Source organism: Melospiza melodia, unplaced genomic scaffold (genome assembly GCF_035770615.1).
Source record: "Melospiza melodia melodia isolate bMelMel2 unplaced genomic scaffold, bMelMel2.pri scaffold_166, whole genome shotgun sequence".
Taxonomy (NCBI): Eukaryota; Metazoa; Chordata; class Aves; order Passeriformes; family Passerellidae; genus Melospiza; species Melospiza melodia.
In genome coordinates, this window is record NW_026948517.1 from 99,493 (window position 1) to 123,989 (window position 24,497).

The 24,497-nt window shown below is 54.3% G+C and overlaps 1 protein-coding gene across 1 annotated transcript in view; it reads left to right on the forward strand.

Moving 5' to 3' along the window:
* SMC1A (structural maintenance of chromosomes 1A) overlaps positions 1-17,421 on the forward strand; it is a 54,654-nt gene extending 37,233 nt beyond the window's left edge. Inside the window, 12 exon segments of the mRNA XM_063182143.1 lie at positions 1,866-1,972; positions 3,205-3,346; positions 5,794-5,938; positions 7,536-7,690; positions 8,709-8,802; positions 8,805-8,818; positions 9,892-10,048; positions 12,047-12,201; positions 14,207-14,267; positions 14,270-14,357; positions 15,626-15,694; positions 17,258-17,421. Coding sequence (XP_063038213.1) covers positions 1,866-1,972; positions 3,205-3,346; positions 5,794-5,938; positions 7,536-7,690; positions 8,709-8,802; positions 8,805-8,818; positions 9,892-10,048; positions 12,047-12,201; positions 14,207-14,267; positions 14,270-14,357; positions 15,626-15,694; positions 17,258-17,351 — 1,281 coding nt within the window. The 3' untranslated portion in view covers positions 17,352-17,421.
* The last annotated feature ends 7,076 nt before the right edge of the window (positions 17,422-24,497 follow it).

Here is a 24,497-nt window from a genome sequence, read left to right on the forward strand (position 1 = left end):
GAAAAAAATCCTAATTTTTGGGGAAAAAAATTCAAATTTTTGGGGAAAAAAAAATCCCAATTTTGTGGGGAAAAAATCCCAATTTTGGGGGGAAAAATTCCAATGTTGGGGAAAAAAAATCCAATTTTGGGGGAAAAAAAATCCAATTTTGTGGGGTGAAATTCTCCCAGTTTTGGGGAAAAAAAATCCCAATTTTGGGGGGAAAAAAATCCCAGTTTTGGGGAAAGAAATCCCAACTTTGGGGAGAAAAAATCCCAATTTTTGGGGGAAAAAATCCCAATTTTGTGGGAAAAAAATCCCAAATTTGGGGAAAAAATCCCAATTTTGGGGGGAAAAAATTCCAATTTTGGGAGTTTTAGGGGGATTTGGGGATTTTTGTGGGGAATTTGGAGTGGATTTGAGGAATTTTTGGGACTCCCAGATTTGGAGATTTTTAGGGGGGATTTAGGGGGATTTTGAGGGAGATTTTTTTGGTTGAATTTGGGGATTTTGGGGAGATTTTTGGGTGGAATTTGGGGGGATTTTGGGGAATATTTTCGGGTGGATTTGGAGGATTTTGGGGAGATTTTTTGGGTGGAATTTGGGGTTTTTCGGGAGGTTTTGGGTGGATTTTAGGACAATTTGTGAGGAGATTTTTGGGGGAAATTTGGGGTTTTGGGGGGAGATTTTGGGGAGATTTTTGGGTGGAATTTGGGGAGATTTTGGGGAGGATTTTGGGTGGATTTTTGGGTGGAATTTGGGGGATTTAGGGGAATATTTTCGGGTGGATTTGGGGGAGTTTGTGGGAGATTTTTGGGTTGAATTTGGGGTTTTTGGGGATTTTAGGACAATTTGTGAGGAGATTTTGGGGGGAATTTGGGATTTTTGGGGGAGATTTTGGGGAGATTTTTGGGTGGAACTTGGGGAGATTTTGGGGAATATTTTAGGGTGGATTTGGGCGATTTCGGGGGAGATTTTTTGGGTGGAATTTGGGGTTTTTGGGGAGGATTTATGGGAGATTTTTGGGTGGAATTTGGGGGTTTTTTGGGGAGGATTTTGGGGATTTTAGGACAATTTGTGAGGAGATTTTGGGGGGAATTTGGGGTTTTTGGAGGAGATTTTGGGGAGATTTTTGGGTGGAATTTGGGGGATTTAGGGGGAGATTTTTTGGGTGGAATTTGGGGTTTTTGGGGAGGATTTTGGGGAATTTGGGGAGATTTTGGGGAGGATTTTGGGGGAGATTTTTGGGTTAAATTTGGGGTTTTTGGGGATTTTAGGACAATTTGTGAGGAGATTTTGGGTGGAATTTGGGGAGATTTTGGGGGGAGTTTTGGGTGGAATTTGGGGGATTTAGGGGAATATTTTCGGGTGGATTTGGGGGATTTCGGGGCAGATTTTTTTGGGTGGAATTTGGGGTTTTTGGGGAGGATTTTGGGGATTTTAGGACAATTTGTGAGGAGATTTTGGGGGAAATTTGGGGTTTTTGGGGGGATTTTTGGGTGGATTTGGGGGATTTCGGGGGAGATTTTTTGGGTGGAATTTGGGGGTTTTTGGGGGGGATTTTGGGGGAGACTTTTTGGGTGGAATTTGGGGTTTTTTGGGGAGATTTTGGGGAGATATTTGGGGTGGAATTTGGGGGATTTTGGGGAGGATTTATGGGGAGATTTTTGGGTGGAATTTGGGGTTTTGGGGGGAGTTTTTGGGTGGAATTTGGGGGATTTAGGGGAGGATTTTGGGGAGATTTTTGGGTGGAATTTGGGGTTTTTGGGGAGGATTTTTTGGGGATTTTTGGGTGGAATTTGGGGAGATTTCGGAGAGGATTTTTGGGGGATTTTTTGGGGTTTTTGGGGAACGTTTTGGGGTCCCTGAGCCCGTCCCCACCCCAGGTGGAGGACGAGGTGTTCGAGGAGTTCTGCCGCGAGATCGGCGTCAGGAACATCCGCGAGTTCGAGGAGGAGAAGGTCAAGAGGCAGAACGAGATCGCCAAGAAAAGGTCAGGGCACCCCAAAAACCCCCAGGGCACCCCAAAAACCCCCAGGGACCCCAAAAAACCCTCAGGGCACCCCAAAAACCTCTCAGGGACCCCAAAAAACCCTCAGGGACTCCAAAAACCCCTCAGGGACCCCAAAAAAAGCCCCAGGGACCCCAAAAAAACCTCTGAGAAACCCCAAAAACATCTCAAAAATCTCTCAAAAAATCCTCTCAGGGAGCCCAAAAAACTTCTGAGAGACCCCAAAAACCTTTCAGGGACCCCAAAAACCCCCAGGGCACCCCAAAAACATCTCAGGGATCCCAAAAACCCCCAGGGCACCCCAAAAATCCTTTCAGGGACCCCCAAAAATCCTTTCAGGGACACCTAAAACCCTCAGGGACCCCAAAAACCCCCAGGGACACCAAAAATCCTTTCAGGGACCCCAAAAAACCCCCAGGACACCCAAAAAAAAAACATTTAGGACCCTAAAAACCCCTCAGGGACCCCCAAAAACCTCCAGGGCACCCCAAAAAACCCTCAGGGACCCCAAAAAAAAAACCATTTAGGACGCCAAAAACCCCCAGGGCACCCCAGAAATCCTTTCAGGGACCCCAAAAACCTCTCAGGGACCCCCAAAAATCCCTCAGGGACACCTAAAACCCTCAGGGACCCAAAAAAACCCTCAGAGACCCCAAAAACCTCCAGGGCACCCCAAAAATCCTTTCAGGGACCCCCAAAAAACCCTCAGGGACCCCAAAAAAGCCATTAAGGACCCCAACAAACATCTCAACAACTTCTCAGGAACCCCAAAAATCCCCTCAGAGACCCCAAAAAACCTCTGAGGGGAACCTCCAAGAACTTCTCAGGAACCCCAAAAAAACCCTCCAGGAGCCCCCAAAGCCTTTGGAGACCCCAAAAAACTTCTCAAGAACCCCAAAAATCCCCTGGGGACCCCCAAAAAACCTTCAAGGACCTCCAAAACCCCTCAGAGACCCCAAAAAACCTCTGAGAGACCCCCAAAAACCTCTCAGAGACCCCAAAAAAAGCTGCAAGGACCCCAAAAACCATCTCAAGGACCTCCAAGAACTTCTCAGGAACCCCAAAAAAAACCCTTCAGAGTCCCCCAAAACCCCTCAGAGACCCCAAAAAACCTCTCAAAGTCCCCAAAAAACCTCTGAGGAACCCCAAAAACCTCTGAGGAACCCCAGCAAACATCTCAAGAACCTCTGAGGAACCTCTCTGCTGTCCCCCAGGCTGGAGTTCGAGAACCAGAAGACGCGCTTGGGCATCCAGCTGGACTTCGAGCGCAACCAACTGCGGGAGGACCAGGAGAAGGTGCTGATGTGGGAGCAGGGCGTGCGCAAGGACGAGGCCGAGATCGAGAAGCTCAAGAAGGTTTGGGGACCTTTGGGTTCTTCTGGGTTCTTCTGGGGCTTTTTGGGGTTTTTTGGGGGTTTTTTGAGGTGTTTTGGGGTCTCGGGAGGTCCATGGTGGAGAAGAGCTGAGGTGGGACCAGGAGAGTGCAAGGATGAGGCCAAGATTGAGAAGCTCAAGAAGGTTTGGGGACCTTTGGGTTCTCCTGGGTTCTTCTGAGGCTTTTTGGGGTTTTTGAGGTTTTTTGGGGTCTTGGGATGCTCAAGGTGGAGAAGAGCTGAGGTGGGACCAAAGGACAGCAAAGATGGAGAAACTCAAGAAGGTTTGGGGACCTTTGGGTTCTTCTGGGTTCTTTTGGGGCTTTTTGGGGTTTTTGAGGTGGTTTGGGGTGGTCTTGGTGGAGAAGAGCTGAGGTGGGACCAGGAGAGTGTAAGGACGAGGCCAAGATGGAGAAGGTCCAGAAGGTTTGGGACCTTTGGGTTCTTCTGGGTTCTTCCGGGGCTTTTTGGGGCTTTTTGAGGTTTTTTGGGGTTTTTGAGGTGTTTTGGGGTCTTGGGATGCTCAAGGTGGAGAAGAGCTGAGGTGAGACCAGGGAGAGCAGAAGGACAGGAGAAATTGAGAAGGTTTGGGGACCTTTGGGTTCTTCTGGGTTCTTTTGGGGCTTTTTGGGGTTTTTTGGGGTTTTTTGGGGTTTTTTTGAGGTGTTTTGGGGTCTCTGGAGGTCCATGGTGGAGAAGAGCTGAGGTGGGACCAGGGAGAGCAGAAGGACAGGAGAAATTGAGAAGGTTTGGGGACCTTTGGGTTCTTTTGGGATTTTTTTGGGTTTTTGAGGAGTTTTGGGGTCTCGGGAGGTCCATGATGAAGAACACCTGAGGTGGGACCAGAAGAGCACAAGAACGAGGCCGAGATGGAGAAGCTCAAGAAGATTTTGGGGCTTTTTTGGGTTTTTTTTACATTTTCCCAGAAAGAGCAGCAGCACAGGAAGACCATCGAGAACTTTGGGTCATTTTGACCATTATTGATCATTTTTGACCATTTTTGACCATTTTTGGTGTCCTCCAGGAGGACCAGCAGCACATGAAGACCATCGATTCCTTTGGGGTGATTTTGTCCATTTTTTGGGTTATTTTGACCATTTTTGACCATTTCTGGGTGGTTTTTCAGGAGGACCTGCAGTACAATGAAGACCACTGATCATTTTTGTCCATTTTTGACCATTTTTGTCCATTTTTGTCCATTTTTGCCCATTTCTGGGTGGTTTTTCCCCAGGAGGAGCAGCGGCACATGAAGACCATCGATAACTTTGGGTTATTTTGGGTTCTTTTGTCCATTTTTTCTGTTCTTTTATCCATTTTTGTCCATTTTTGGGGTTATTTTGCCCATTTTTACCCATTTTTGTCCATTTTTGACCATTTTTACCCATTTTTGTCCATTTTTGCCCATTTTTGACCGTTTTTGCCCATTTCTGGGTGGTTTTTCGGGAGGAGCAGCGGCACATGAAGACCATCGATAACTTCGGGTTCTTTTGGGTTATTTTGTCCATTTTTGTCCATTTTTGTCCATTTTTGGGTGGTTTTTCAGGAGGAGCAGCGGCACATGAAGACCATCAATGGGTTACTTTGTCCATTTTTGTCCATTTTTGTCCATTTTTGACCATTTTTGGTGTCCTCCAGGAGGAGCAGCGGCACATGAAGACCATCGATAACTTTGGGTTATTTTGGGTTCTTTTGTCCATTTTTTGGGTTCTTTTGTCCATTTTTGTCCATTTTTGACCATTTTTGGTTTCCTCCAAGAGGAGCAGCGGCACACGAAGATCATCGATAACTTTGGTCCATTTTTGACCATTTTTGACCATTTTGTCTTTTGTCCATTTCTGACCATTTTTGGTAAGAAATTTCGGTTCTTTTGTCCATTTCTGACCATTTTTGGTAAGAAATTTGGGTTCTTTTGTCCATTTTTGACCATTTTTGGTGTCCCCCAGGAGGAGCAGCGGCACATGAAGATCATCGATAACTTTGGGTTATTTTGGGTTATTTTGCCCATTTTTGTCTATTTTTGTCCATTTTTGACCATTTTTGACCGTTTTTGCCCATTTCTGGGTGGTTTTTCAGGAGGAGCAGCGGCACATGAAGACCATCAATAGCTTACTTTGTCCATTTTTGTTCATTTTTGTCCATTTTTGCCCATTTTTGCCCATTTCTGTGTGTTTTTCCCCAGGAGGAGCAGCGGCGCATGAAGATCATCGATAACTTTGGGTTATTTTGGGTTATTTTGTCCATTTTTTGGTGTCCTCCAGGAGGAGCAGCGGCACATGAAGATCATCGATAACTTTGGGTTCTTTTGTCCATTTTTGTCCATTTCTGGGTGGTTTTTCAGGAGGAGCAGCGGCACATGAAGACCATCGATAATTTTGGGTTATTTTGCCCATTTTTGCCCATTTTTGCCCATTTCTGTGTGTTTTTCCCCAGGAGGAGCAGCGGCACATGAAGATCATCGACGAGACCATGGCGCAGCTGCAGGACCTCAAGAACCAGCACCTGGCCAAGAAGTCGGAGGTGAACGACAAAAACCATGAGATGGACGAGATCCGCAAGAAGCTGGGCGGGGCCAACAAGTGAGGGCGGGGCCCGAAGGGGTGTGGCCACCCAAAAGGGGTGTGGCCACCCAAAAGGGGTGTGGTCAGCCCAAAGGGGCGTGGCCAGCCCAAAGGGGTGGGGCCAATCAGGGGGTGTGAGCATCGAGTAAGGGCGGGGCCTAAATGGGTGTGGCAAAGGGGGCGTGGTCAGCGTGGGGTGGGGCAATTGGGGGTGTGGCCAAGAAGTGAGGGTGATGTCAAATGGGCGTGGCCAAGTTGAGGGTGTGGTCAATGGGTGGGGCTAAAGGGGTGGAGCCAGAACGTGGTGTGAGGAGCGTGTGGGCGTGTCCATGGTGGGTGTGGCCTTGTGGGCGTGTCTTCATGGGTGTGTCCATGTGGGCGTGTCCATGGTGGGTGTGTCCGTGTGGGCATGTCCATGGTGGGTGTGTCTCTTGCCGTGTCCCCATGCCCTGTCCCCATGTCCTGTCCCCATTCCCTGTCCCTACTCTGTGTCCCCACCATGTCCCTGTCCCCATTCCCTGTCCCCATTCCCTGTCCCTACTCTGTGTCCCCACTGCCCTGTCCCCGCCATGTCCCCGTGTCCCCACCACATCCCTGTGTCCCCACTGCCCTGTCCCCCATGCCATGTCCCTGTCCCCATTCTGTGTCCCCACACCCTGTCCCCACACCATGTCCCCACACTGTGTCCCTGTCCCCACACCCTGACCCCTCCATGTCCCTGTCCCCAGCCATGTCCCCACCATGTCCCCACCCTGTCCCCGTCTCCATTCCCGTCCCTGTCCCCATGTCCCTGTCCCCATGTCCCTGTCCCCTGCCATGTCCCCATCTCCTGTCCCCGTTCCCTGTCCCTGTGTCCTCCACCATGTCCTACTCCATGTCCCCGTGTCCCTGTCCCCACTGTGTCCCGTGTCCCTGTCCCCACCACGTCCCCATATCCTGTCCCCACACCACGTCCCCTGCCGTGTCCCCATGTCCCTGTCCCCATGTCCCTGTCCCCTGTCCCCATGTCCCTGTCCCCTGTCTCCATGTCCCTGTCCCCCATTCCCGGTCCCTGTGTCCTTCTCCCTGTCCCTGTCCCCACACCGTGTCCCCATCTCCTGTCCGCCTGTCCCTGTGTCCCTGTCCCCATCTCCTGTCCCCACACCATGTCCTGCTCCATGTCCCTGTCCCCTGCCCTGTCCCCATTCCCCGTCCCACACTGTGTCCCCATGTCCCTGTCCCCACCATGTCCCTGTCCCCACACCGTGTCCCATGTCCCCTGTCCCCACCATATCCCCCTGTCCCCACCATATCCCCATGTCCTGTTCCCACCGTGTCCCTGTCCCTGTCCCCACACAGTGTCCCCAGGGAGATGACCCACCTGCAGAGGGAGGTGACGGCCATCCAGACCCAGTGTCCCTGTCCCCACACTGTGTCCCCCATGTCCCTGTCCATGTCCCTGTCCACACCATGTCCCTGTCCCCACACTGTGTCCCTGTCCCCATGCTGTGTCCCCATGTCCCTGTCCCCACCATGTCCCCGTGTCCCCAGGGAGATGACCCACCTGCAGAGGGAGGTGACAGCCATTCAGACCCAGTGTCCCTGTCCCCATGGTGTCCCTGTCCCCGTGTCCCCAGGAGATGACCCACCTGCAGAAGGAGGTGACGGCCATCGAGACCAAGCTGGAGCAGAAGCGCAGCGACCGCCACAACCTCCTGCAGGCCTGCAAGATGCAGGACATCCGCCTGCCGCTGGCCAGGGGCTCCATGGACGACATCAGCCAGGAGGAGGTGACACCTGGGGACACCTGGGACACCCCTGTGACACCCTGGGACACCCGGGGACACCCCTGTGACACCCTGGGTCACCCTGAGCCACCCCTGTCCTCCTGTGTCACCCTGAGTTATCCCCATCCCCTGGGTGCTGCTGGCCAGGGGCTCCATGGGTGACATCAGCCAGGAGGAGGTGACACCTGGGGACACCGTGTGACACCCCATGACACCCCTGTGACACCCCTGTCCATCTGTGTCACCCTGGGTCATCCCCTGTCCATCTGTGTCACCCCCTGTCCTGCCACTGGCCAGGGGCTCCATGGACGACATCAGCCAGGAGGAGGTGACACCTGGGGACACCCTGGGACACCCCTGTGACACCCTGGGACATCCGGGGACACCCTGAGCCACCCCTGTCCTCCTGTGTCACCCTGAGTTATCCCCATCCCCTGGGTGCTGCTGGCCAGGGCTCCATGGGTGACATCAGCCAGGAGGAGGTGACACCTGGGGACACCCTGGGACACCCCTGAGTCAGCCTTGTTCTTCTGTGTCACTCTGAGTGTCCCCATTGTCCCCTCAGGGTGGTGGCACCGGTGAGGACCCTGTGTCACTCTGAGTGTCCCCATTGTCCTCTCAGGGCGGTGGCACTGCTGAGGACGCCGCTGGCAGCTCCAGCCATGTCCCCTCATTGTCCCCATTGTCCCCTCAGGGCGGTGGCATGGCTGAGGACCCTGTGTCACTCTGAGTGTCCCCATTGTCCCCATTGTCCCCTCAGGGTGGTGGCACTGGAGAGGACCCTGTGTCACTCTGAGTGTCCCCATTGTCCCCTCAGGGCGGTGGCACGGCTGAGGACGCCGCTGGCAGCTCCAGCCATGTCCCCTCATTGTCCCCATTGTCCCCATTGTCCCCTCAGGGCGGTGGCACGGCTGAGGTCCCTGTGTCACTCTGAGTGTCCCCATTGTCCCCTCAGGGCGGTGGCACGGCTGAGGACCCTGTGTCACTCTGAGTGTCCCCATTGTCCCCATTGTCCCCTCAGGGCGGTGGCACGGCTGAGGACGCCGCTGGCAGCTCCCAGCGCAGCTCCAGCCTCTACGCCCGCGAGGCTCTGATCGAGATCGACTACAGCGACCTGCCGAGGAGCTCAAGGTGAGACACCTGGGCACAGCTGGGCACACCTGGGCATGGCCTGGGCACAGCTGGGCATGGCCTGGGCACACCCAGTACACCCTGGGTACATCCTGGGCACACCTGGGCACCTGGGCATGGCCTGAGCATGCCTGTACATCTGGCTACACCTGGGCATGTCTGGGCACACCTGGGCATGGCCCAGGCATGGCCTGGGCACACTTGGACATAGCTGGGCATGGCCTGGGCACACCTGGCACACCTGGGCATGTCTGGGGACATCCAACACACCTGGGCACACCCGGGCATACCTGGGCATACCTGGGCATACCTGGGCATACCTGGGCATGTCTGGGGACACCTGGGTACACCTGGGCATACCTGGGCACACCCAGGCATACCTGGGTACACCCCGCGCACCTGGGTCCACCTGGGCACACCCCAACATTCCTGGGCTTGCCTGGACATGTCCCCAATGTCCCCAATGTCCCCAATGTCCCCAGTGTCCCCAATGTCCCCAGGACGCGCAGGCCGAGGAGGAGATCCAGCAGGAGATGGCCGCCCTGCAAGCAGCGGCTGTGTCCCCATGTCCCCAATGTCCCCAATGTCCCTCACACCCCTGATGTCCCCAATGTCCCCAATGATGTCCCCATGTCCCTCACACCCCTGATGTCCCCAATGTCCCTGTGTGTCCCCGATGTCCCCATGTCCCTCACACCCCTGATGTCCCCGATGTCCCCAATGATGTCCCCATGTCCCTCACACCCCTGATGTCCCCAGTGTCGCCAATGTCCCCATGTCCCTCACAGCCCCGATGTCCCCATGTCCCCAGGATGCTCAGGCCGAGGAGGAGATCCAGCAGGAGATGGCCGCCCTGCAGCAGCGGCTGTGTCCCCATGTCCCCAATGTCCCCAGTGTCCCTCACACCCCTGATGTCCCCAATGTCCCCAATGATGTCCCCGTGTCCCCAGGACGCGCAGCGCCGAGGAGGAGATCCGTCAGGAGATGGCCGCCCTGCAGCAGCGGCTGTGTCCCCATGTCCCTGTGTGTCCCTGATGTCCCCAATGTCCCCAATGATGTCCCCGTGTCCCCAGGACGCCCAGGCCGAGGAGGAGATCCGGCAGGAGATGGCCGCCCTGCAGCAGCGGCTGACGGAGCAGCAGAGCGTCCTGCAGCGCATCGCCGCCCCCAACATGAAGGCCATGGAGAAACTGGAGAGCGTCAGGGACAAGTTCCAGGAGACCTCTGATGGTGGGGACACCGTGGGGACACCATGGGGACATGGGGGAGACACTGTGGGGACATGAGGGGGACAAGTTCCAGGAGACATCGGATGGTGGGACACTATGGGGACACTGTGGGGACATGGGGGAGTGTCCACAAGTTCCAGGAGACATCGGATGGTGGGACACTCTGGGGACACCATGGGGACACTGGGAGGACATGGGGGAGTGTCCACAAGTTCCAGGAGACCTCTGATGGTGGGACACTCTGGGGACACCATGGGGGACACTGGGGGGACATGGGGGAGTGTCCACAAGTTCCAGGAGACCTCTGATGGTGGGACACCAGGGGACAAGGGGACACGGGGGACACCAAGGGGACCATGGGGGGGGACATGAGGAGACACCACGGGGACATGGGACAGTGTCTGTGACAAGTTCCAGGAGACGTCCAATGGTGGGACACTGGGGGGACACCATGGGGACGCTGGGGGGACACCATGGGGGACGAGTTCTAGAAGATTTGGATGGTGGGACACTGTGGGGACACAGGGGGACATGGGGACAAGTTCTAGTAGACCTTGGATGGTGGGACACCGTGGCGATACGGGGACAAGTTCTAGTAGACCTTGGATGGTGGGACATGTGGGGACACCATGGGGACACGGGGAGGGGACAAGTTCTAGTAGACCTTGGATGGTGGAACACTGTGGGGACACCCATGGGGACGTGGTGGAACGTGGTGGGCACACGGGACAGTGTCTGCGACAAGTTCAGGAGACCTCGGATGGTGGGACACGTGGGGACGTGAGAGGACGTGGTGGGGACACCATGGGGACGAGTTCCAGGAGATCTCAGATGGTGGGACACCATGGGGACAAGTTCTAGGAGACCCTCGGATGGTGGGACACCATGGGGACACTGGGGGGACACCATGGGGACGAGTTCTAGAAGATTTGGGATGGTGGGACACTGTGGGGACACAGGGAGACATGGGGACAAGTTCTAGTAGACCTTGGATGGTGGGACACCGAGGCGATACGGGGAGAAGTTCCAGGAGACCTCGGATGGTGGGACATGTGGGGACGTGAGAGGACGTGGTGGGGACACCATGGGGACAAGTTCCAGGAGACCTCGGATGGTGGGACACCAGGGGGACACCATGGGGACAAGTTCCAGGAGACTTTGGAGGGTGGGACATGGGGGACGTGGAGGGGACGTGGAGTGTCCCCTGGGTGTCTGTGGTGTCCCCTGGGTGTCCCTGATGTCCCCTGGGTGTCCCTGATGTCCCCAATGTCCCCCAATTGTCCCCAGAGTTCAAAGCCACCCGTGAATGTGCCAAGAGGGCCGAGCAGGCGTGTCCTGACCCCACTGTCCCCACGGCTGTCCCCAATGTCCCATAGGTGTCAGTGATGTCCCCAGTGTCCCCATGGGTGTCCCCAATGTGTCCCCAGAGTTCGAGGCCGCCCGCAAGCGCGCCAAGAAGGGCCGAGCAGGGCTGTCCTGGGGATGTCCCCATGGTGTCCCCAGTGTCCCTGTGGCTGTCCCTGGGTGTCTGTGATGTCCCCAATGTCCCCATGGGTGTCCCCAATGTCCCCTGACTGTCCCCTGCTGTCCCAGAGTTTGAGGCCGCCCGTAAACGCGCCAAGAAGGCCGAGCAGGGCTGTCCTGGGGATGTCCCCATGTCCTGACCCCAATGTCCCCACAGCTGTCCGTGGATGTCTGTGATGTCCCCAATGTCCCCTGATGTCCCCTGCTGTCCCCAGAGTTCGAGGCCGCCTGTAAACGCGCCAAGAAGGCCAAGCAGGGCTGTCCTGACCCCAATGTCCCATGGCTGTCCCCTGGGTGTCTGTGATGTCCCCAGTGTCCCCATGGGTGTCAGTGATGTCCCCTGACTGTCCCCTGATGTCCCCACTGTCCCCATGGCTGTCCCTGCTGTCCCCTGGCTGTCCGTGGGTGTCTGTGATGTCCCCAGTGTCCCCATGGGTGTCCCCAATGTCCCCAATGTCCCCTGATGTCCCCGCAGAATTCGAGGCCGCCCGCAAGCGCGCCAAGAAGGCCAAGCAGGCGTTTGAGCAGATGAAGAAGGAGCGCTTCGACCGCTTCAACTCCTGCTTCGAGGCCGTGGCCACCAACATCGACGAGATCTACAAAGCGCTGTCCCGGAACAGCAGCGCGCAGGTGAGGCTGGCACACACCTGGGCACACACCTGGGCACAGCTGGCACACACCTGGGCACACACAGCGCTGTCCCGGAAACAGCAGCGCGCAGGTGGGCACGGCTGGCACACACCTGGGCACACCTGGGCACACACCTGGGGGGGCACACACAGAGCTGTCCCGGAACAGCAGCGCGCAGGTGGGCACACCTGGGCACACACCTGGGGGCACACACCTGGGGGGCACACACCTGGGCACACCTGGGCACACACAGAGCTGTCCCGGAACAGCAGCGCGCAGGTGGGCACAGCTGGCACACACCTGGGGGGCACACACCTGGGCACCTGTATGGGCTGGCACAGCTGTCACACAAAGCGCTGTCCAGGAACAGCAGCACGCAGGTGGGCACGGCTGGCACACACCTGGGCATCAGGGGCACACACCTGGGCACACACCTGGGGGGCACACCTGGGCACACACCTGGGCACCTGGGCAGGCTGGCACAGCTGTGACACACAGCGCTGTCCAGGAACAGCAGCACGCAGGTGAGCGGGCACACAGCTGGGCACACACCTGGGCATGGGGCTGGCACACACAGCGCTGTCCTGTAACAGCAGCACACAGGTGGGCACACACCTGGGCACACACCTGGGCACACACCTGGGCACACACCTGGGCACGGGGCTGGCACACACCTGGGCACACCTGGGCAGGCTGGCACAGCTGTCACACACAGCACTGTCACGGAACAGCAGCGCACAGGTGGGCACACCTGGGCACACACCTGGGCATGGCTGGCACGCCTGAATGGGCTGGCACACACCTGGGCAGGTGGGCACACCTGAATGGGCTGGCACACACCTGGGCATGGCTGGCACACCTGTATGGGCTGGCACACACCCCTGGGCATGGCTGGCACACCTGAATGGGCTGGCACACACCTGGGCATGGCTGGCACACCTGAATGGGCTGGCACACACCTGGGCATGGCTGGCACACCTGAATGGGCTGGCACACACCTGGGCATGGCTGGCATGCCTGTATGGGCTGGCACACACTTGGGCAGGTGGGCACACCTGGGCACACCTGGGCACGGGGCTGGCCCCGCCCATCCCAGGTGTTCCTGGCCCCAGGGAGCCCTGGCTGTGACACCTGGGTCACCTCAATGTCCCCTCAATGTCACCTGGGTCACCTCAATGTCTCCTGAATGTCTACATGTCCCCAGTGTCACCTCAATGTCACCTGGGTCACCTCAATGTCCCCAATGTCCCCTCAATGTCCCCAATGTCCCCAGTGTCCCAATGTCACCTCAGTGTCCCCAATGTCCCCAATGTCCCCAGTGTCACCTCAATGTCACCTGGGTCACCTCAGTGTCCCCTGAATGTCTCCTGAATGTCTCCAATGTCCTCAGTGTCCCAATGTCCCCAGTGATGTCCCCAATGTCACCTCAATGTCCCCTGTGTCCCCCCAGGCGGTTCCTGGGCCCTGAGAACCCCGAGGAGCCGCACCTGGACGGGATCCATGACAGTGTGTCACCTCAGTGTCACCTGCGTCACCAATGTCTCTATTGTCCCCAATGACCCCAGTCATGACTCCAGTGTCACCTCAATGTCCCCTGAGTGTCCCCAACGTCCCCAATGATGTCCCCAGTGATGTCCCCAATGTCCCCAGGCGTTCTGGGCCCCGAGAACCCCGAGGAGCCGCACCTGGACGGGATCCATGACAGTGTGTCACCTCAGTGTCCCCTGTGTCACCAATGTCTCTATTGTTCCCAATGTCACCTCAATGTCCCCAATGTCCCCAGTGATGTCCCCAATGTCCCCCCCAGGGCGTTCCTGGGCCCCAAGAACCCCGAGGAGCCGCACCTGGACGGGATCCATGACAGTGTGTCACCTCAGTGTCCCCAATGTCTCTGTGTCCCTATTGTCCCCAGTGTCACCTCAGTGTCCCCAATGTCCCCAATGATGTCCCCAGTGTCCCCAGTGATGTCCCCAATGTCCCCAATGATGTCCCCTGTGTCCCCCAGGCGTTCCTGGGCCCCGAGAACCCCGAGGAGCCCTACCTGGACGGCATCAATTACAATTGCGTCGCCCCGGGAAGCGTTTCCGGCCCATGGACAACCTGTCCGGGGGGGAGAAAACGGTGGCAGCGCTGGCCCTGCTCTTCGCCATCCACAGGTGGGACCCCGAAAACACCCGGGGGGACCCAAAAACCCGGGGGGACCCCAAAAATCCCGGGGGAAATCCTAAAATCCCGGGGGAAATCCCAAAAACTGAAGGGGGTGTCCCAGTTTTGGGGTGTCCCCACTTTTGGGGTTCCCCACTTTCGGGGTGTCCCAGTTTCAGGGTTGCCCACTTTTGGGGTGTCCCAGTTTTGGGGTGTCCCACTTTTGGGGTGTCCCATTTTTGGGGTGTCCCAGTTTCGGGGTTCTCCATTTTTGGGGTCCCCCATTTCCGGGCTCTCCCCGCAGTTACAAGCCAGCCCCGTTTGGGGTGTCCCATTTTGGGGGTGTCCCAGTTTCGGGGTGTCCCAGTTTCGGGGTGTCCCAGTTTCGGGGTGTCCCATTTCGGGGTGTCCCATTTTGGGGTGTCCCATTTTGGGGGTGTCCCAGTTTCGGGGTGTCCCATTTTGGGGTGTCCCAGTTTCGGGGTGTCCCATTTTTGGGGTGTCCCATTTCGGGGTTCCCCATTTCCGGGCTCTCCCCGCAGTTACAAGCCGGCCCTGTTTGGGGTGTCCCACTTTCGGGGTGTCCCATTTTTGGGGTGTCCCAGTTTCGGGGTTCCCCTTTTTTGGGGTTCCAGTTTCGGGGTTCCCATTTTTGGGGTGTCCCACTTTCGGGGTGTCCCACTTTCGGGGTGTCCCATTTTTGGGGTGTCCCAGTTTCGGGGTTCCCCTTTTTTGGGGTTCCCAGTTTTGGGGTGTCCCAGTTTCGGGGTTCCCAGTTTCGGGGTTCCCATTTTTTCGGGTTCCCAGTTTCGGGGTTCCCCATTTCAGGCTCTCCCCCGCAGTACAAGCCGGCCCCGTTTGGGGTGTCCCAGTTTCGGGGTTCCCCTTTTTTGGGGTTCCCAGTTTCGGGGTTCCCATTTTGGGGTGTCCCCCAGTTTCGGGGGTCCCCAGTTTCAGGGTTCCCCCTTTTTTGGGTTCCCAGTTCGGGGTTCCCATTTTTGGGGTGTCCCATTTCGGGGTTCCCCATTTCCGGGCTCTCCCGCAGTTACAAGCCGGCCCCGTTTGGGGTGTCCCAGTTTCGGGGTTCCCCTTTTTTGGGGTTCCCAGTTTCGGGGTTCCCATTTTTGGGGTGTCCCAGTTTCGGGGTTCCCCAGTTTCGGGGTTCCCCTTTTTTGGGGTTCCCAGTTTCGGGGTTCCCATTTTGGGGTGTCCCAGTTTTGGGGTGTCCCATTTTGGGTCCCCCATTTCGGGGTTCCCCATTTCCGGGCTCTCCCCGCAGTTACAAGCCGGCCCGTTCTTCGTGCTGGACGAGATCGACGCCGCGCTGGACAACACCAACATCGGCAAGGTGGGAATTTGGGGGGGCCCCTCCCCACTTTTGGGGGTCCCCTCCCCTTCTTTGGGGTCCCTTCTCCTTTTTTGGGGTCCCCTCCTCATTTTGGGGGTCCCCTCCTCATTTTGGGGCTCCCCCATGGGATTTTGGGTCACCCCAGCCTCGTTTTCCCCCTTACGGAGCTGATTTTTGCACCTCCAATCCCCAAATTTTGGGGCTCCCCTCCCAATTTTGGGGTTCCTCAACCGATTTTTTGGGGTGCCCTCCCCAATTTTAGGGTTCCCCTCTCCTTATTTTGGGGTGCCCTCCCCAATTTTGGGGTCCCTTCCTCATTTTGGGGTCACCCCAATCTCATTTTCCCCCTCATGGAGCTGATTTTTCTACCCCCATCCCCCAAATTTTGGGGGTTTCTCACCCCAATTTTGGGGGTGCCAGGTCCATTTTTTGGGGTGCCAAGGCAGTTTTTGGGGGTCCATTTTTTGAGGTTCTGGCTTCATTTCTTTGGGGTGCCAGGTGCATTTTTTGGGGTGCCAGGTTCGTTTTTGAAATTTCGGCTCCACGTTTTGGGGTGCCAAGCCAGGTTTTGTGTTTCTAGGTTCGTTTTTTGGGGTTCCAGGTGGGTTTTTGGGGTGCCAAGTGCATTTTTGAGGTTTTAGGTTCATTTTTTGGGTGCTAGGTCTGGTTTTGGGTTCCAAGTCCCTTTTTTGGGGTGCCTGGTCTGTTTTTTTGAGGTTCTTGGTTCATTTTTTGGCGTTCCAAGTCCATTTTTTGAGGTTCTACGTTCATTTTTTTGGGTTCCAGGTGGATTTTGGGGTGCTGAGTGCATTTTTTTGAGTTTCTAGTTTCATTTTTTGGGGTGCCAAGTGCATTTTTTGAGGTTTTAGGTTCATTTTATGGGGTGCCAGGTCTGGTTTTGGGTTCCAAGTCCATTTTTTGGTGGTACCAGGTCTATTTTTTTTGAGGTTCTTGGTTCATTTTTTGGTGTTCCAAGTCCATTTTTTGAGTTTCTAGGTTCATTTTTTGGGGTTCCAGGTGGGTTTTTGGGGTGCCAAGTGCATTTTTTTGAGTTTCTAGTTTCATTTTTGGGCTGCCAAGTGCATTTTTTGCGTTTCTAGTTTCATTTTTGGGGGTGCCAAGTGCATTTTTTGAGTTTCTGGGTTCATTTTTTGGGGTGCCAGGGTGGTTTTCAAGATGCCAAGTTCATTTTTTTTAGGTTCTTGGTTCATTTCTTTGACCTTCCAGGCCATTTTTTGGGGGTGCCGTGTCTGGTTTTGGGGGTGCCAAGTGCATTTTTTTGTGGTTTCAAGTCCGTTTTTTGGGGTGCCAGGTCTGGTTTTGGCTTCCAAGTCCATTTTTTGGGGTGCCAGGTCTATTTTTTTGAGGTTCTTGGTTCATTTTTTGCTGTTCCAAGTCCATTTTTTGAGTTTCTAAGTTCATTTTTTGGGGTGCCGGGGTGGTTTTTGGGACGCCAAGCCCATTTTTGGGGGTTCCAAGCCCGTTTTTGGGGGTTCCAAGCCCATTTTTGGGGGTTCCAAGCCCGTTTTTGGGGGTGCCAAGCTGGTTTTTTGGGGTCCCCAGGTGGCCAATTACATCAAGGAGCAGTCGGCCGCCAACTTCCAGGCCATCGTCATCTCCCTCAAGGAGGAATTTTACACCAAGGCCCAGAGCCTGATCGGCGTCTACCCGAGGTACCAAAAAAAATCCCCAAAAACCGCCCCAAATTCCCCTGAAATACCAAAAATCCCCCAAAAACGGCCCCAAATTCCCTGAAATACCAAAAACCCCAAAAAAGGCCCCAAATTCCCCTGAAATACCAAAAATCCCCCAAAAACGGCCCCAAATTCCCCTGAAATACCAAAAAATGCCCCCAAAAAACTCCCCAAAAATACCCAAAAAAAACTCCCTGAAAATTCCTCAAATATCCCAAAAATACCCAAAAACTCCCCAAAAAATACCTCAAATACCCCAAAATTACCCCAAAATTACCTCAAATACCCAAAATAACCTCCAAAAATTCTCAAATATCCCCAAAATATCTAAAACATCCCCAAAGAACTCCCCAAAAGTACCCCCAAAATATCCCCAAAATAACCTCAAAAAATTCCTCAAATACCAAAAAAACACCCCAAAAAACTGCCCCAAAAAATACCTCAAATACCCCCAAAATACCCCAAAATTGCCCCAAAATAACCTCCAAAAAATATCTCAAATATCCCAAAATTACTCCAAATACCCCAAAATTACCCAAATACCCCAAAACAACTCCCCAAAAGTACCCAAAATACCCTAAATACCAGAAATAGCTCCCAAAAAATACCCCATAATACCCCAAATACCCCAAAACATCCCCAAAATTACTCCCCAAAGTACCCCTAAATACTCAAAATACCCAAAATACCCCCAAAGTACCCAAAATACCCCAAATACCCCAAAATAACTCCCCCGAAATACCCCAAATACCCCAAAATAACTCTCCCAAAATACCCCCAAAGTACCCAAAATACCAAAAATACCCCAAAATACTCCAAAAAAATACCCCCATAATACACCCCAAATATCCCAAAATAGCCCAAAATAACTCCCCTAAATACCCAAAATACCCCAAAATTACTCCCCCGAAATACCCCAAAATAACGCCCAAAAATACCCCCAAAGTACCCCAAATACTCCAAAATAACTCCCCCAAAATACCCCAAATATCTCAAAATATCCCCAAATACCCAAAATACCCCAAATACCCCAAAATAACTTCCCCAAAATACCCAAAATAACTCCCAAAAAATACCCCCAAAATACCCCAAATACCCCAAAATACCCCAAATACCCAAAATACCCCAAAATAACTCCCCCTAAATACCCCCAAAATACCCCAAAATAACTCCCAAAAAATAACTTCCCCAAATACCCCAAAATAACTCCCCCAAAATACCCTAAATAACCAAAATACCCAAAATATCCCCAAATACCCCAAAATACCCCAAATACCCTAAATACCCAAAATAACTCCCAAAAAATACCCCCCAAATACCCCAAAATATCCCCCAAATACCCCAAAATAACTCCCCCAAACAACCCCAAAGTTCCCAAATATCCCCAAAATACCCCAAATACCCCAAAATAAGTCCCCCAAAATACCCCAAATACCCCAAAATACCCCAAATACCCCAAAATAAGTCCCCCAAAATACCCCAAAATATCCCAAAATACCCCAAAATAACTCCCCAAAACCACCCCCAAAGTACCCCCAAATACCCCCAAAATACCCCAAAATACCCAAAATACTCCAAAATAACTCCCCCTAAATACCCCAATATCCCCAAATACCCCAAAATAACCCCAAAGTACCCAAAATACCCCAAAATACCTTCCCCAAAGTACCCTAAATACCCCAAATACCCCGAAATATCCCCAAAATACCCCAAAACTGAGGGGCTCATGGGGGAGGGGGGGGTCTCAAAAACCCCAAAATTGGGGGGAGGGGCTCAATGGGGGGAGGGGCTCCATTGGGGGAGGGGCTCAATGGGGGGAGGGGCTCAATGGGGGCGGGGCTCCATTGGGGGAGGGGCTCCATTGGGGGCGGGGCTCCATTTTCGGGATGGGTTTTTGGGGGGTTCAGGGGGATTTTGGGGTCACAGGGATTTTTTGGGGGGGGGTCCCAGGCCGGGCTGTGACCCCTCCCCCTTTCCCCTCCCCTCCCCCCCCCCAGCAAGGCGATTGCGTCATCAGCAAAGTGCTGACCTTTGACCTCACCAAGTACCCGGACACCAACCCCAACCCCAACGAGCAGTGACCCCCAAAATCCCGGGGACACCCCCCAAAACCCAGCGTGACCCCCCCCCAAAATCCTGGGGACACCCCCAAAACCATCGTGACCCCAAAACCCTGGGGACCCCCCCAAAATCAACGTGACCCCAAAATCCCGGGGACCCCCCCCCCAAAAATCATCATGACCCCAAAATCCTCAGGCCCCCCCCCCAAAAATCCCGGGGACTCCCCCAAAATATCCTGGGGCACCCCCCAAAACCATCATGACCCCAAAATCCCGGGGACCCCCCCCAAAATCATCGTGACCCAAAACCCTGGGGACCCCTCCCAAAATCATCGTGACCCCAAAATCCTCAGGACCCCCCCTCAAAAATCCCGGGGACCCCCCCCCCCAAAATCATCGTGAAACCCCCCAAAAATCCTGGGGAACCCAAAATCCTCAGGATCCCCCCCCAAAAATCCTGGGGACACCCCAAAACCATCATGACCCCCCCCAAAATATTGGGACACTCCCAAAATCAGCGTGACCCCAAAACCCTGGGGACCCCCCCCAAAATCAGCGTGACCCCAAAATCCTCAGGACCCCCCCCAAAATCATCGTGACCCTCCCCAAAATATCTTGGGGACACCCCCAAAACCATCATGATCCCAAAACCCTGGGGACCCCCCCTCAAAAATCCCGGGGATCCCAAATCATCGGGACCCCCCCCCCAAAATCATCAGGACCCCAAAATCTCCAGGACCCCAAAATCTTTGGGACCCCCCCCAAAAAATAATCAGGATTCTCCCCACAAGGACCCCCAAAATCCCGGGACCCCAAAATCTTCAGAATTCCAAAATCCTGGGGACTCCCCAAAAATCTCCTCGGGACACCCCCAAAAATCATCGTGACCCCAAAATCTCTGAGACCCACCCAAGGACCCCCAAAATCACGGTGACCCCAAAATATCCTGGGACCACCCCCCCCAAAAAATCCTCAGGATCCCAAAACCCTGGGGGCCCCCCCCAAATTTCATCATGAGCCCCCCAAAAAATCCCCAGGATCCCCCCCGAAATCGTTGTGACCCCAAAATCCTGGGACCCCAAAATGATTGGGACACCCCAAAAAATCCTCGGGACCCCCCCCCAGAATCTCCAGGACCCCAAAAATCCTGGGAGCCCCCCCCAGGACCCCAAAATTATCGGGACCCCCCCACTCAAAATCCGGGGACCCCCCAAAAAATAATCAGGGTTCTCCCACAGGGACCCCCAAAATCCCAGGACCCCAAAATCCTGGGGAACCCCCAAATCCCAGACCCCCCCCAAAATCACAAAAAATCATCGGGACCCCCCACAGCACCCCCCAAAATCATCGGGACCCCCCCCCAAATCCCCAAATTTTCAGGAGCACCCCAAAATCCTTGAGCGTCCCCCACCCCAAATTTTGGGGTCCACCCAAAAGTCCCTCTGGGTGGGGAACCCCACAAATATTGGAGACCCCCCCCCTCAAATTTGGGGTCTCTGGGTGCCCCCGCCTGAAATTTTGGGGTCCCCCTAAGGTCCCTGGTTGGGATTTGGGACCCCCTAAAATTGGGGACCCCCCCCAAATTCTGGGGTCTTTTCTGGGGTCTTGAACACCCCCCAAATTCAGGAGTCCCCCAAAATTCCCTTGGGTGGGGATCCATAATAATTGGGGACCCCCCAAAATTTGGGGTCCTCTAGGGGGTCCTGGACCCTCCCCCCCCCAAATTTTGGGGTCCCTGGGTGCCCCCTCCCACAAAATTTGGGGTCCCCCAAATGTCCCTTGGGTGGGGATCCCCAAAATTGAGACCCCCCCCCTGCCAAATTTTGGGGTCCCGGGGTGCCCCTGCCCCACATTTTGGGGTCCCTCTGAAACTCCCTTGGGTGGGGATCCCCTAAAATTGGGACCCCCCCCCCCCCCAAATATTTGGAACTGCCCAAATTTGGGGTCCCCCCAAAAAATTCCCTCGGGGGATGGGGGGGTGAGGATCCCCAAAATTCGGACACCTCCCCTAAATTTGGGGTCCCCTATGGGGTCCCTGACCCCCCCCCCAATTTCGGGGTCCCCGGGGTGCCCCCCCCCGATTTTGGGGTGTCCCCCCCCTCCCCCTTCCCCCCCCAATCATGTCCTGCCCCTCCCCCCCCCCCCCCCGCGGTTTTTATGGAATTGCCCCGGATTTGGGGAAGGAAAACGAACGTTGAATAAAATGAAATAAAAAAGTAATTAAAAGAAAATTAATCAAATTAAAATTAATTAAAATTAAAACGGAAATGAAGGAGGGGGGAGGGGGATCTATAGGGGATCTGTGGGGGCTGTGGGGGATCTATAGGGGGATCTATGGGGGATCTATAGGGGGATCTGTAGGGGGGATCTGTGGGGGCTATAGGGGATCTATAGGGGGATCTGTAAAATCCATAGGGGGGCTATAGGGGATCTGTGGGGGCTAGAGGGGATCTATAGGGGATCTATAGGGGATCTATATGGGCTATAGGGGGATCTATAGGGTGGCTATAGGGGATCTGTGGGGGCTATGGGGTATCTATAGGGGATCTATATGTGCTCTATAGGGTGGCTATAGGTGATCTATAGGGGATCTATCGGATCTATAGGGGATCTATAGGGTGGCTATCTATAGGGGGCTATGGGGGATCTATAGGGGGATCTGTAGGATCCATAGGGGGCTATAGGGTATCTGTGGAGGGCTATGGGGGATCTATAAGGGGGCTATAAGGAATCAATGGTATCTATAGGGGATCTATAGGGGGATTTATAGGATCCATGGGGGATCTGTGGGGCCTATAGGGGATCTATAGGGGGATCTATAGGCAGCTATAGGGGAGTTATTTGGGATCATCAGGGGAGCTATAGGGTGGCTATGGGGGATCTATAGGGGGATCTGTAGGATCCATAGGGGGCTATAGGGGATCTATAGGGGATCTATATGGGCTATAGGGGATCTATAGGGGCTATGGGGGATCTATAGGGGGATCTGTAGGATCCATAGGGGGCTATAGGGTATCTGTGGAGGGCTATAAGGGATCTATGGAGGATCTATAGGGGATCTATAGGGGGATCTGTAGGATCCATAGGGGGCTACAGGGGATCTATAGGGGGCTATGGGGGATCTATGAGGGGGCTATAAGGAATCGATGGGGATCTATAGGGGATCTATAAGGGATCTATAGGGGATCTATATGGGCTATAGGAGATCCATAGGGGATCCGTGGGGGCTATGGGGGATCTATAGGGGGATCTGTAGGATCCATAGGGGGCTATAAGGGATCTATGGAGGATCTATAGGGGATCTATGGGGGATCTGTAGGATCCATAGGGGGCTACAGGGGATCTATAGGGGGCTATGGGGGATCTATAAGGAATCAATGGGATCTATAGGGGATCTATAGGATCTATAGGGGATCTGTGGGGGCTATAGGAGATCTCTAGGGGGATCTATAGGCAGCTATAGGGGAGTTATTTGGGATCATCAGGGGAGCTATAGGGTGGCTATAGGGGATCTATAGGATCTGTGGGGGTCTAGAGGAGGCTATAGGGAATCTATAGGGGATCTGTGGGATCTGTTTGGGATCTATTGAGGATCTATAGGGAATCTATAGGATCTATAGGGGATCTATGGGGATCTATAGGGGATCCATAGGGGATTTATTTGGGATCATTAGGGGATCTATATGGGCTATAGGCGATCGATAGGGGATGTATAGGATCTATAGGGGATCTATATGGGCTGTAGGAGATCTATAGGCGGGCTATAGGTGATCTATAGGGGGGCTGTAGGATCCATAGGGCATCTGGAGGAGGCTATAGGGGGAAGCTATAGGGATGTCTAGGGCGCTTGTAGGGATCTATAGGGGATCCATGGGGGCTATAGGGGATCTATAGGGGGGCTGTGGGGGCTCTATAGGGGATTTTACTTGGGATCTATGGGGGATCTGTAGGATTCATAGGGAATCTATAGGGAACCTATGGGGGCTATAAGGGGATCTGTAGGGGGGCTGTAGGGGATCTATAGGGGATCTGTGGGGGCTATGGGGGATCTATAGGGGATCTATAGAGGGGCTGTGGGGGCTCTGTAGGGGATTTATTTGGGATCTATAGGGGATCTATAGGGAATCTATGAGGGCTATAGGGGATCTATAGGGGGGCTGTGGGGGCTCTGTAGGGGATTTATTTGGGATCTATGGGGGATCTATAAGGGATCTATAGGGGATCTATAGGGTGGCTATAGGGGATCTGTGGGGGCTATAGGGGATCTATAGGGGATCTATATGGGCTATAGGGGATCTATAGGGGATCTATAGGAGACTGTGGGGGCTCTATAGGGGATTTATTTGGGATCTATAGGGGATCTATAGGGGATCTATGGGGGCTATAGGGGATCTATAGGGGGCTGTAGGGGATCTGTGGGGCATTTCTAGGGGACTGTGGGGGATCTATACAGGATCCCTATAGGGGATCTATAGGGGGGTTTTAGGGGATCTATACGGGACCTCTACGAGCTATAGGGGATCTATAGGGGATCTATGGGGTTATAGGGGATCTATGAGGGGCTATAGGAGACCTGTAGGGGGGCTGTAGGGGATCTATGGAGGATCTATAGGGAACCTATAGGATCTATAGGGGGGCTATAGGAGACCTGTAGGGGGGCTATAGGGGATCTGTGGAGGATCTATAGGGGCTATAGGATCTATAGGGGGGCTATAGGAGACCTGTAGGGGGGCTGTAGGGGATCTGTGGAGGATCTATAGGGAATCTATAGGATCTATAGGGGGGCTATAGGAGACCTGTAGGGGGGCTGTAGGGGATCTGTGGAGGATCTATAGGGGCTATAGGAGGGCTATAAGTGATCTATAGGGGATCTGTAGGATCTATAGAGGATCTACAGGCACTGTGGGGATCTATAGGGGATCTGTGGGGGCCATAGGGGATCTGTGGGGGCTATAGGGGATCTATGGGGGCTATAGGGGATCTGTGGGGGCTATAGGGGATGTGTGGGGGCCATAGGGGATCTGTGGGGGCTATTGAGGATCTATACAA